We start from the raw sequence: 13,470 nt of genomic DNA, 5'->3' as shown, positions 1-13,470 counted from the left end.
GCCTGTGGGTGTGGAGGGAGGGGCTCCGCCCGGTCCTCCGGCCTCTCCCCCCCACCCTGCCCAACTCTCTCCCACTCCTCGCCACAGTGGCCCTGAACTACCAGTCCGAAGGGCGAATGATGCAGCTCAACCGCGCCAAGTTCAAAGCCAACGGCAACTGTGGCTATGTGCTGAAGCCTCAGCAAATGTGCAAAGGTGGGCAGCCTTCGGGCTCACTCCTGGCACCCAGAGGCCCAGGGACACGGCGGTAACTGCCATGGGGCGGGACACTAGCCCATGCACCGTGTGTGATCCTGACCAGGGTCAGAGGGGTGCTGCCACCTCAGGTGATAGAAAAATTCCAAGTGGTTTCCATGGGCCACATTGGAATGTCCACGTACTCATTGTCCGCCGTGGTTGTGGCACCGGAAGTTAGTCCTTCGGGGTTGGAGGTGTGGTCCAAGGGAGAACGCCCGCCTCGCACATGCGGGGTCCAGAGGTGACGCCCCAGTATTGCCACAAAGAAAAACTATTTCAACTACACTCTAGAACCCATGTGCCAGGTACTAGCACTCTGACATCCTGTCTCCATCTACAGGTTCTGAGAACCATTATTCCATTAGTCCATGATCTGTATGACTGAGAATATGTAGCATTTGGGTTTTTTGTTATGTGTGCCAGAATTATCCCACTTCCTGGAAAATCCTCCTTTTAAATCCATGGTGCTCGGGCTGGGAGGGTGACTCAGTGGTAGAGCGCTTGCCTTGCATGCCTGAGGCCCTGGGTTCGATTCCTCAGCACCACATAAGCAAAAAGGAAAAAGCCGGAAGTGGCGCTGTGGCTCAAGTGGTAGAGCGCTAGCCTTGAGCTGAAGAGCTGAGGGACGGTGCCTAGGCCCAGAGTTCAGGCCCCACAACCAAACCCAAAAAATAAATAAATAAAAATAAATCCATGATGCTCCAAACACCACAATTTAATATTTTTCGTGGATAAATACTATTCCACTTTGGATGCACACCACATTTTCTTAGGGGAGGCGCAGGGTCCACAGAGGCCGTGTGGGAAATTCATCGGCAGAGGGTGTAATGGTTGTTTCTTGTGTTGCTTGAAGTTTGTGCACTTTGTGTGTAGTGTGTGTGTACAGTGTCTGCATGTACAATGGATGTGTGTGTTCCACCAATCTCTGCTGTCTTGGCCTAGGTACTTTCAACCCTTTTTCTGGTGATCCACTTCCGGCCAACCCTAAAAAGCAGCTCATCCTGAAAGTTATCAGTGGACAGCAGCTTCCCAAACCTCCAGACTCCATGTTCGGGGACCGGGGCGAGGTGAGTACCCCAATCCTCCGGACTCCATGTTCAGGGACCAGGGTGAGATGAGTGTCCCAAACCTCCTCCTCTTTATTTCTGTAGATCATCGATCCTTTTGTGGAAGTAGAGATCATTGGATTGCCAGTAGACTGCTGTAAAGACCAAACACGAGTGGTGGATGACAATGGTAAGATGATGCTCTGTGTTTGCGCTTGGTGCTTGTGCTTGGTGTTTGTGCTTGGTGCTCATGCGTGGTGCTCGACAATGGTGAGACAATGTTCACTGCTCGTGCTTGGTGGGTATACTCAGTGCTCATGCTCGGTGCTCAAGCACTGGCTTGGCAAGGAAGAGCCAGAAGGAGACTCTGAGGGAGGCCTGAGGAAGGAAATCACATCTGTTGAGATGAGCAGTGTCCTAGTGTCCAGCATGGTGGGCTCAGCCTTGGTGAAGGTTTTTCAGCCTCTGAGCCTGAGCTCTGGGACGGATGCTGGAATTTGCTGTCACCAGTCAGCAGTTCTTCCTCAAGATGGCCTATTCTCCACAATGGGAAGTGTGAACTGTATTTTCAAGATCTGGGCTATAACACTCACTTGGGAAACACCCTGGAATATTTTTTTATCATGTTCTTAGGACGTACATCTCCCAAAGCTCTCCAAGAGAAGCCACATGTCTGGTTCACATCTCATTCTCTTTTAAACTTTTTTTTCTTTTGGTTGGTCGTGGAGCTTGAACTCTGGGCTTGGGTGCTGTCCCTCAGCTGTTCAGCTCAAGGCAGGCACTCTACCGCTTGAGCCACAGTGTCACTCTGGCTCTTTTGGTGGTTTATTGGAGATAAGAGTGTCACAGACTTTCCTGCCCAGATTGGCTTTGAACCATGATCCTCAGATCTCAGCCTCCTGAATAGCTAGGGTAACAGGCATGTGAGTCACTGGCGCCCGGCTATTTTTTTTTTTTTTTTAATTTTTGAGCATGTCAAACTAAAGATAAGCACAGCATACTCTAGCAGGTTTGCTTCTTCAATATTTCTTATACTGGAACAAAACAAAAAATAATAAACAATGAAGGTTTTAAAAACACATGTATTTTTTTTCTTTTTCTGTAAGGCTTAGGACTTGATCTCAGGTGTTCTACCTGGTGTTTTACCACTTGAGCTACAGCTCCACTTCCAGCTTTTGGTAGTTAATTGGAAATTAGAGTTTCAGACTTTTTTTTTTGCCTAGGCTGGCTTTAAACTGCAATCCTCAGATCTCAGCCTCCTGAGTAGCTCGATTTGTGGGCATGGTTAAGGTTATATATTTTTGAAAGTCAGCAATAGGTATTTTTTTCTTAATTAGACAAAAAAAAACCCAACACTGCTTATTTTTCTTTCTCACTGAGGACTGAGCTCAGGGCCTTGGGTTTGTCAGGGTGGTTCTCTACCATGGGACCACTCCCACTCCTTGTAGCTTGTTCTTCAGAGAGCGTCACACACTCTGTCCAGGCTGGTCTGGAACCTCCAACCCTCTGCCTCCACCTCCTGCTTACTGTAAGAATTAAGAGATGGTAAATGTACAGCCTTCCTAGTCCCGCACAGCACCTTGGCAGATGGTTGGTAATTACTGTAGACGCAGCATCTTCGGCAGGTGGGAAGCCAGTCTTGGAGGCAGCCCTCTGGGTTGTTCTACTCCATTTCTTTTGCACTGGTGAGAACTGACCTCGGGGCTGCTGAACTCTTCTTACATCATTGCTGTAGACTTACTGACACATTCTGACGGCCGAGGTGCATCCTCCTGCCGGAACAGACCGTCCACCGCTAATGACCATCTACAGAAACCCCTCACCCCGTTTTCCAGCAGTGGGGTGAGCCCTGAGGTGTGTTCTCAGGATGGCGTCTGAGTAGCTGGGTCATCTCTGAGAGCTCAGTGCCCACCACTGCAGCTTTCCGTGTCCTCTTTGCACCCGGACGTCATTGGTATGATTTTCCCTTTCCTGTTTCTCTAAGGATTTAACCCTGTGTGGGAAGAAACACTGACATTTACCGTCCACATGCCAGAAATCGCCCTGGTGCGGTTCCTCGTGTGGGATCACGACCCGATAGGACGAGACTTTGTGGGGCAGAGGACCGTGACCTTCACCAGCTTAGTGCCCGGTAGGCGAGAGCTGGTGGGTGTGAGCTGGTGTGTGAAAGCTGGAGGGTATGAACTGGTGGGTGTGAGCTGACAGGTGTGAACTGGTGGGTGAGAGCTGGAGGGTGAGAGCTGATGGGTGTGACATGGCGAGTGTGAACTGGCTGGTGAGAGCTGACAGGTGTGAGCTGGTGGGTGTGAGTTGGCAGGTGTGAACTGGCGGGTGAGAACTGATGGGGAGAGCTGACGGGTGTGAGCTGGTGGGTACGAGCTGACGGTATGAGCTGGCAGGTGTGAACTGGCATGTGTGAACTGACCCCTGTGCATGGCCGCTCTTTTGTTCTGGTTTTACATGGAGCTGGGGACTGAACCCAGGGCCTTACCGTGGCTGGCTGTTCCTCTACCTTTGTAAGATCTATGTGTGTCCTGTGTGCTGCACAGTTACATACAGCATGATCTACGTGGTGGTGGTGTGCTCAGAGAACAGGAAAGCCAAGGTCCAGTCACACGCCCCACCGTCTGTCCCCAGCAAGGCCACACCAGAGCAGGTTCCAACGCCATCTTTGCTTCCCAGGCTACCGGCATGTCTACCTGGAAGGACTCACAGAAGCCTCCATTTTTGTCCACATCACAATCAACGACATCTACGGGAAGGTGAGAAGGACAGAGGGTGGAAGTCCACATGGCCCAGCACAGCCCTGGCCCACGTCACTGCTGACTGGTGACAGCAGAGAAACGTGAAGTTTAGCAAACTGGTGTTTAATGGCAATGTGTCAGCGGCCTGGCGGCCAGGGCTCCACTCAGCAGAATCCTCTCCTCCCTTACCTTACCCAAGGGTCCTCTCTGGCCTTAAGAGAACCAGAAGATGATTGGCCTCCCAGGAAAACACTGATAGGACATAACCATGTTAATCGATGGGGTTAGACACTGAGTTTTACTGCAGTCCTGAAAAGGACTCACTTCTTTGCTGTGGGAAATGCAGGCTGGAGTTTTACCTGCCCCAAAGCTTTATACAAGCCAGTTCAGATGCTGTTCACCACGTCACCTGTGGATTGTGAATGGATTTAAAACCACCCACAGGACTTGAGAGAGAGGTGGGGGGGAGGAGAAGAGTAGAGGAGAGGGAGGGATCACAGGGCTCCCTTCACTGTTGGTCTGATGGAGGTCGATATGCCTGCAGACAGTTCTCCTGCTCTGAGTGATCAGGGCTTGGTCTGGTTGCACATTTCAGAATGGATGGTGCAGGTCGGGCTGGGGCAGGACTGTCCAGGGCTCCCTCCTGGCGTCCAGAGCCATCCTGGATCCCTGCCCCTTGATGTGAGGTAAAAACAGAACCACCTCATAGATAAGTACACAAGTTTGTCTCCAAATGTTGCCTGCTGTGTAGTAAACGCCCAAACGAGTTGGCCAATACTAATGTTGTTGTGACGGCAGCCACCAGAGGTTGAGTTGGGGGTCTCTGTTCCTGCATTTCAGATGAAGGGAATTAAGGATCTTTGCTTCTTTCCCATGGCTTTCTATGTTTAATCCCAGGTTTTTGTGTCTGCTGCCTGTTGGATCTTTCTACTGGCCTAATGAGTCACACCTAGAGAGACTTAAAAGTGATCCTAGGAATCCCAAGTTGAATCTGCACTATTCCTTGCACTCATCATGCCAGAGGGAAAAAAATACATTTGAAAATTTATTTCTAGAATTCTAGAAATACTTGGAAATGCGATAGAGGAAGTGTCTTGTGGGGCTTGTGTGTGTAAGTAGACGTCCATCCTTCAGTCACCTGTGTCCTCACGGTGTGCTGGGTCGGTGCCCATGGCCCAGTGCTGAGTGGACGCTGGGTGGGTTTGGAACTGGAGGGCAGGCCAACGCAGGGCAGGCATTGTTTTCTGTGTGTCCTCTCCCCTCCCTTGTCCAATGGGTACAAATGGCCCTGTGTCCTCTTCTCTCCTCTGCAGTGGAGCCCATTAATCCTCAACCCCAGTTACACCATCTTGCACTTCCTAGGGGCTTCAAAGGTAGCTGCCTGGCGCAGCGCTCTGTTCTTGTGGCCTGGTCATTGTCGGTGTTCATGGCGGCATGCTCGCTCATCTGCTCCAAACACATCTGTGGCTTCAGGGGCGCTGATGTTTGTGACAGCCCATCTCCCATTCCCACGCCTTGTCTGTGGGGAGGGGCCGTGGGGAAAGGCTGGTCCTGAACATGGAAGGTCGACGCTAAGAGGTGCATGCTGCTGTGCAGAGATACGGAGCGCGGCCTCCTCCGGGTCTCGCTGCCCCTGGATGGCTGCGTGCTCTCATTGTGCACTCGTGTCCCGTGCAGCTGTCATCACATGGGGGCTGGGACCGCATGGTGTCAACGGTTGTTGGTCCTTTTGTGTCTTCAGAACAGGCAGCTCCAAGGCCTGAAGGGGTTGTTCACCAAGAGCCCCAGGCCCGGTGCTTCAGAAAACAGTTCCCACTACGTTCGGAAACGATCCATCGGAGACAGAATTCTGCGCCGGACAGCCAGCGCCCCAGCCAAAGGCAGGAAAAAGAGTAAAATGGGCTTCCAAGAAATGGTAGAGATCAAGGATTCCGTGTCTGAAGCCACAAGGGATCAGGACGGAGTCCTGCGAAGAACCACTCGGAGTCTGCAAGCGCGCCCAGTCTCCATGCCTGTGGACCGGGGTCTCCTGGGGGCCTTGGAGCTCCCACTCCCCATGTCCGCGGCCCCTACTGCCACAGGGGCAAAGGAGAGCTCTCCGGGTAAGAGGCATGAGGTTTCACGAAGCTGCCTTCATCCCCTGTGGAGGATGGTAAAAGATACTGGAAACAGAAGGAGCTGTTTATTATTTATTATTTATTATTTATTATTTATTTATTTATTTATTGTCTTTCCTGGGGCTTGAACTCAAAGCCTGGGTGCTGTCCCCGAGCTTCTTTTGCTCAAGGCTAGCACTCTACCACTTGAGCCACAGCACCACTTCTGGCTTTCTCTGAGTAGTTTATTGGAGATAAGAGTTCCATGGACTTTTCTGCCCTGGCTGGCTTCAAACTGTGATCCTCAGATCTCAGCCTCCTAGGTAGCGAGGATGACAGGTATGAACCTCTGGCTCCTGGCAAAGGAGCAGCTTCAATACTACCTGCTTGCCCAAGATGATTTCAGACTTCAGAGGGGAGAGTGCAAACGGAGCTACTTGCTTCAGACACAGAGTCTTTCTGTCTGATATTGGGGGTGAGGTCAGAGAGCATGGGGCAACACCCTGGTGTGTGCCTGTCGCCAGGCTGCATGGAGAGGGGAGAAAATTGCCAAGTAGGAGTAGACATGCTAGTTTTCTAACTGGCTTTCTGCGATTGAATCAAACGTGCTGACTTTTCTGAGGCTGAGTATTCAGACACTTTTCTCCACACATTTCCATGGGGATAGAAAACCAAATGTGGAGAGCAAACTGTCACTTGTAAACTCTCTGCTTCCTTGACACATGGCCGATACCATGTCTTCCTGTGACCTGGGCCCCCTGGTCTGTGGCTCCTGCCTGGTCCGAGGCCCCAAGCATGGCAGTCAGGTACTGCTCACACTTCCTTCACCTCAGTGCCTTGCTGACTCTTATCAGGAATGCCTAAATAGGAACAAAGAGGAACCACCATTTTGCAAGGAAACAGAGCTCTCAACTTTTATCTACGACCCCCCCCCCCAATTCTGTCGTAGTCTTTTTAAGTTCCGAAATTCTGCCCATATCACCTCTCTGGAACAAATATGTTTTAACTGAGTCTGAATTATGTCAGAGAAGTTGAATGTGGTAGGCAATCCCCTTATCAAAATCATTCTCTATGCATCAATCTCATTTCTAAAATCTAGTTTCCTACAAAAGCCATTCCGATCTTTGTTAAGATGGTCCGAGTAGAAACAGCAATTCCTAGCTGGGTAAAGGAGAAAGGGGAGTTTAAAAGTCTGAAATTTCACTAACCACACTATCATAGAAGACAGGAAATATACTTCAAAGTTTACTTTATAACCCCATAATTTGGAAGATAAAGCTATGTTTTATAAAAATTGATGATAATTAACCCTGTTAATGATGCAGCTAAGATGAGGTTAATGCCGTTAGGATGAATTAGAAAGCCATCTCAAAGACCTGTTTTCATTATTCTTACCTCTGAAAACAGTTCTGTGAATCTATCAGCTGTGTTTACCTGTTAGCCAGGTGCCAGTAATCACCTAGCTACTCAAGAGGCTGAGATCTGAGGATTGCGATTTGAAGCCAGCCCAGGCAGGAAAGTCCATGAGATTCTTACCTGCAATTAACCACTGAAAAGCAGGAAGTAGACCTGTGGCCTTAGTGGTAGAACACTAGTCTTGTGCAAAAGAAGCTCAAGAACAGTGCCCTCCCCACCCCAAAGATGAGTTACTTTGGGCAAGTATGGAACAATTCACAATCACGCAATACTTCGTGTTGAGAAGACATACGGAGAAAAAGTAGAACATAAAATTCTAAACTTTATTCCATACTTCTGTCAAAGTGACTATCTCTGGTTGGTGACATAAAGGATATTGAATTGTTTTTTTCTTTATGTTTTGCTCTTAAGCTTTAAAAATTACTATGCAGGATTTTTTTCTCACTTTATGTTTTGCTCTTAAGCTTTAAAAATTATTATGCAGGATTTTTTTTTCTCAGTTAAATGCTTAGTGAGACAAATCTTTTTCTTATATGACTCCGAAAACATTAGAAGATAATTCAACGAATTATCAAGAATAATTCAAGAATAATTGAACATTTAATGTTATGTTAGTACATGTCAGTCAGCCATGAACCTGAGTTACTGGAAGTTGTGTGTTTTTATACTTTTCCTTACTGGTCTGACGTCATACTTCCAATTCTGGGGGGCAATTCAATATAGAACTTGTTTACTAAAAACAAAAACAGCATTAAACACATTATTAGTAGCATGGTCTTAAAATCGGTAGCCAATTCTTTACATCTTTAAGTCAGTAGATACTGATTTTGTGATTCACCCTCTAGTTGTTTTAGTTGGTTAAATTTAATCTCTTGCCAAAATGTCTTTTTAAGTGGTATCATTTGCGATTTTTCTTTTTGCTAATAGATGTCTAACTGTAAAGCTTACAGTCTCTTGCTTCCAGGAAGTGCAATGCTGTGTTTAACAGAGCTGTCTTGTTCTGTTTTTTTATTACCACGCTTCTGTGTAGTACAAATCTGAATAGGACGCCACCGCAGGTAATCCTCACTGTGAAACTATGGTGACTCATTGGCATTTTCTTTTGGACAATGAATATTAATTACATCCTTAGCCGATGTAATGCCATTCACAGGGAGCTCCGGTGACGTCCCCATAAACATACTGTACTATTTACTCATCACACATGCACTCTTCTTTGCAAACCTGTGCGACCCATAATTCTCTTCTGCACGGTGTAACAGCTTCACATTCTCCATTTGTCCGTCTCAAGACAAACGTGAGTGTTTGCAGGTAAGGTGATATGCCACTCCTAAAGTGTTGTTTGTTTCATTCAGCAGAAGGCAAAGATGGCAGAAGAACAGGACAGGCCAGTAGAAAAGGCCCACCTTTTCCAGATTTCAACCAAGAGCTGTCCTCACCCTCCTCTTCTGCCCTCCTCCATAAAGATGCCAGCCCGGGGGCCACCCATGTCCTCTCCACCATGGTCCCCACCCAGCCACAAGCCACCAGCGACAACGGCCAGGAGGGCCCGGGCCCCAGCTGGTCTCCGGGGCTCCAGTCCACCCTCCTCCCCCGCTCTTACCCAACACAAAACCTGCGAGACAAGCAAGCCAAAGAAGGGGGGAAAGCGGAGGGTGGGCACAGCACCCTCTCCCCAGGCGGCCTGTGGGGCGGCCGGGCTGGGGCGCGAGCATCCTTGTCTCTGTCAGACATGTCCGCGCTCTGCTCCGCCACGCCCGACCTGCACTCCACGGCCATCCTGCAGGACGCAGACGTCTCCCTCCTCCTGGACAACGCCACCTTCACGGGCGACACGGAGCCAGGCAGCTCCATCTCGGCACTGATCGCACGCTTTGAGGAGCCTCACGTCCAGGCTGGCTATCCTCCCCCGGCCTCCCAGCGTGGAGGCTCTGGGGACGAGGCTGTCCCGTCCTTCCTGTCGTCCCTGGAGCTCAGCCCACTCCTCAATCCTGAGAGCTTCGCCACCCCCACTGGGACCACCCGCCCTCCCCACTCCAAATCCATGCCCGCAGAGGCCCCTTGTGCTACAAGCCTACGGGGGTCCCCTGATGCTCCTCGTGGTGGGTTCCCCCAAACTCCCATCCGTGGGAAGCACTGGGAGCTGCTAAGTGGCAGCAGCCCTGCCCCATCCACCGACCTGACCCTGAGCTATGACATCATGGCGGGCCCCGTGCGCTGCGTGGATTCTGGAGAGAGCAGCCTGGTGGAAATGGACGGCGCGTCAGGAGATCTGTCTCTGACCACCTGCCACGAAGGAGGCTTGGCTGCCACTCCACTCGCCTGTCCAGTCAAGCTGGAATACGGCCAGAATGTGCTGGAACCCTGCCCGAGAGACTGGAGGAATGGCTGTTGTGCGGAGACGCTCCGGTCTCACCACTGGGAAATTCTCCCCAGTGGTGAGAGGCCTCCGCACCCGGCCTCCCAGGGCGCTGGTGCTGAGCACCACGTCCCGGCCTCACAGAGAGGAGGGCGCCAGGCCAGCGAGCCCCAGCAGGCCGCTGTCCAGGGTGCGCAGGCCCCCGGGCCAGCCCCAAGGCCACCCGCTGCCCTGTCCAGTCCCTGCAAATCCAAAAGCCTGGGGGACTTAACCTCGGAGGACATCGCCTGCAACTTCGAGAGCAAGTACCAGTGCATCAGCCGCAGCTTCGTGCCCACGGGCGGGGCGGGCAGGCTGGGGGCGGCCTCAAGGACGTCCGGCCTGGGGCCTCTGGACGCCCTGACCCAGCAGCTGCGGCAGCTGGTGAACTTAGAGCAGGAGGACGGCTGTCAGGTGCGGGACTCCAGGCAGGAGGCCGGCCAGCTGCCGCAGGCGCTGGTGCGGAAGCTGTCCTCCAGGAGTCAGAGCCGAGTTCGGAACATCGCCAGCCGTGCCAGGGAGAAGCAGGAAGCCAGCAGGCCGAAGGTGGGTGACGCTGGCCCGGGGGGTGGCGTGGTTCTCAGGAAGAGGCCGCCGGCGCCCGGGCTGGCTGTGAACCGCCACTCCACCGGCTCCTACATCGCAGGGTACCTGAGGCCCTCAAAGGAGGGTGCCCTGGAGGGCCGGGGCATCCCCGAGGGGGCCTGCGCGGTGCTGCGCGGCCGCTGTGCCGACCAGTGCCGTTCAGACGGCCCAGTTCTGCAGACTGAGCCGGGCCTGGACGAGAAACCGGAGATTTATTTTCTTCTGAGGCTGTGATGCGTATGAAGTGGACACTTCAGCGATGTTTACAAGGTCCTGTGTAGAATGTCCTGTTTTTGTTTTTTTTTTGTTTCGTTTTTGTCCACAAAGAGGAGCCAGGCTTTGAAATGCTTAGCAAACGTGATTTTAAAGCTGGGGTGTCACTCTCCCTTTGACCTCCCGTGTCCCCCATGTGTGGATTTGTGACACTGCCTCTGTACCCCCAACCTCTCCGCCTGAGGTGCTGTGTGACCTGGATTAAATGCATGCCCTGGGTGTGAAACTGCCCGGCCGCCTGGCTACAGGCGTCAGTGTCTGTCCCCTGCCCTCACATCCCAGTCACAGGTAGCATCATTTCTTCCATAAATGTTGAGTCCATCAAGCGACTTCATGAAGGACTACAGGACAAATCCTTCATTTGAAGCTGTGGTCAGTTTTTCCTTCTAAATTGAGAAACCCAGATGCAGAGGGGTGTGTGTGTGTGTGTGTGTGTGTGTGTGTGTGTGTGTGTGTGTGTGTGTGTGTGTGTGTGTGTGTGTGTGTGTGTGTGTGTGTGTGTGTGTGTGTGTGTGTGTGTGTGTGTGTGTGTGTGTGTGTAATTAGGGATAAAAGTCTCAAGAATTCCCTGCTCGGGCCGGCTTCACACCATGATCCTCAGATCTCAGCCTCCTGAGTAGCTAGGATTACAGGTGTGAGCCACTGGTGCCCGGCCTAGGTGCATTTTTGTAATTCAGTTAAAAGATATTTGAAAAAGTAACTCTACCTAAAGATTTCCCCTGCTCCACCCAGAATGGGCTGTGAGGAAGAAGACGATCTTCTCTATTTAAGGGCAAACTGATTGTTTTACATGGATTTTGTTACATATTTTTGCTAATTGCTTTGTATGTAACAAGGGCTGAGTTACCAGGCTATTTGCTGTCATACTTATTAATTTTCTGATGATAACTTACAGAGTTCAAAGGAAGATTTTCAGTGTAACAGACTGCTATCAGAATAGACAGTATAGCACCACAAGTCATTAACTTCTCCCAAAGGGGGGGAGAAATATTTTCTCACAATCAGAGCTGAGTGGCTAATGAGAAGAAAGCTCCCCCTTTCAGGCAGGGAACTATATTTTGGTACCAACATACATCTGTCTTGCTGTGAATCCACTTTTCAATCGCATGTTCAGATGTCCCGCTTGCTTTTTGTAACAGTAAATGTAATGATGTTCTTCCTGGAATTCACAGAAATAGAATTAAAGCAGATTTTTGGACACTTGGTGACTGTTTCTTTCATTGTCATTATAAAGATGATGTACGGCGGGGGAGGGGGGGCGCCGGCAGTTACATAAATCAGGTAAAGATTGAACGTCTGGTTTTTAAATGATTGCAGTTTGTGTGGTGATAGTAGTTGGAGGGATTGAATATATTATCCATTTCCTAAGAAGAATGGGAAATGTCCTCTACAGAGGGTAGTTTCAGGCATGTCTGAGTGTTTCCATTATGTCTTAATGGTATGTTGGGAAGGTAACTTGAGAAGACGGCATGTGGAAGCCAGCCACAGTGGCACACACCTATAATCCCAGTGCTTGGTTAGCTGAGTCAGGACGGATCTTGAGTTGAGGCCAGTTTGGGTGACCTAATGAAACTCTGTGTTGAAAACAAAGCAAATGAACAAAAACATCCCATGGAATGAGTTTCTTTCCATTTGGTATTGATAATACAAGATTAAAAAAAAAAAAAACATTTGCCCATCAGACAGGGTGAAGCATGCCTGCCTGTAACCAGCTCCTTGAGAGACTGTCACGTTTGAAGCTAGCCTGGGCAAGGTTCACAAGACCCCATCTCAACAAACAAAATACAAAAACAAAAACAAAGTGGCTGAGGGCATGGCTTGCTTAGCAAGCTCAACATCCTGGACTGTGTCCCTACTGTGCAAATCAGTCCATTGATCAATCAATCATCCATCAAAATAATTGGTAATGGGCCTGATTGTTGTGTGGGCTGTGGCAATGAACTTTGTGATGGGCAGTAGGTGGTGGTGGTGGTGGTGGTGGTAGATTGTCACTGCTTCCCAGGATCCCCGAGTAGGAATGGTCTTTGTGCACGGGCCCTTAAAGGCTGGGAGGGGCAGGAATGTCTCAATCATGGACACAGGGACTGGTCTCTGCCCTTAGTGACCTTTGCCTTCTTGGGCTTTACACCGCTAGTGTTCAGGACAAGGCTACTTTAAAAACTAACCAAGGCCCAGTACCCTTGTGTTGGGCAGGATCTACATAATGTAAAGACAATGAGTAGCCGTTAGCTATTTTTTGTGACCAGATGGAATCTCTGTTTTCAAAAAAGCAAGAGGGAAGAAAAAGAAGAGTGTCCTGGTGGTAAAAGCCGTGCAGCCCGGCCGTCGATGGCCGAGGCTGATGATGGAACTACTGCCCTAGTGTCCACACACACCTGTTCCCCCTGCCCCCCCACGCATGGTGGAGGAAAGCAATTTCACGACGATCATTCGGGATTTCCTAATAAGCAGGAGGAGGCAATAAAGACTCCATTTTAATATCCAAGCTTCAAATTTAATATAGAAACTTAAATCGTAATAAAAATGCTTGATGCTCAGCTCAGACCCCGTGGGATTTCTTTGGTTTGTTCAGAGGATGGATGGGAGGCTGCCTGAACCCATGGAATTCACACCACAGGGGGGATTTGCACCACAAAGGGATTCACACCACAGGAAGGGGGGTAGATTTATAGGGG

At 50.1% G+C, this 13,470-nt stretch overlaps 1 protein-coding gene across 1 annotated transcript in view; it reads left to right on the top strand.

Moving 5' to 3' along the window:
• LOC138837093 (1-phosphatidylinositol 4,5-bisphosphate phosphodiesterase eta-1-like) overlaps positions 1-11,985 on the top strand; it is a 120,872-nt gene extending 108,887 nt beyond the window's left edge. Inside the window, exons 17-23 of the mRNA XM_070035882.1 lie at positions 88-195; positions 1,180-1,304; positions 1,389-1,473; positions 3,268-3,414; positions 3,966-4,045; positions 5,769-6,129; positions 8,895-11,985. Coding sequence (XP_069891983.1) covers positions 88-195; positions 1,180-1,304; positions 1,389-1,473; positions 3,268-3,414; positions 3,966-4,045; positions 5,769-6,129; positions 8,895-10,756 — 2,768 coding nt within the window. The 3' untranslated portion in view covers positions 10,757-11,985. The remainder of the gene's footprint in view (positions 1-87; positions 196-1,179; positions 1,305-1,388; positions 1,474-3,267; positions 3,415-3,965; positions 4,046-5,768; positions 6,130-8,894) is intronic.
• Positions 11,986-13,470: the final 1,485 nt, after the last annotated feature.

The sequence above is a fragment of the Dipodomys merriami genome, unplaced genomic scaffold, assembly GCF_024711535.1.
Source record: "Dipodomys merriami isolate MVZ:Mamm:240054 unplaced genomic scaffold, mDipMer1.0.p SCAF_261, whole genome shotgun sequence".
Classification (NCBI taxonomy): Eukaryota; Metazoa; Chordata; class Mammalia; order Rodentia; family Heteromyidae; genus Dipodomys; species Dipodomys merriami.
Note: the sequence above shows the minus strand (reverse complement) of the source record. Positions and strands in the feature narration are given on the sequence as shown.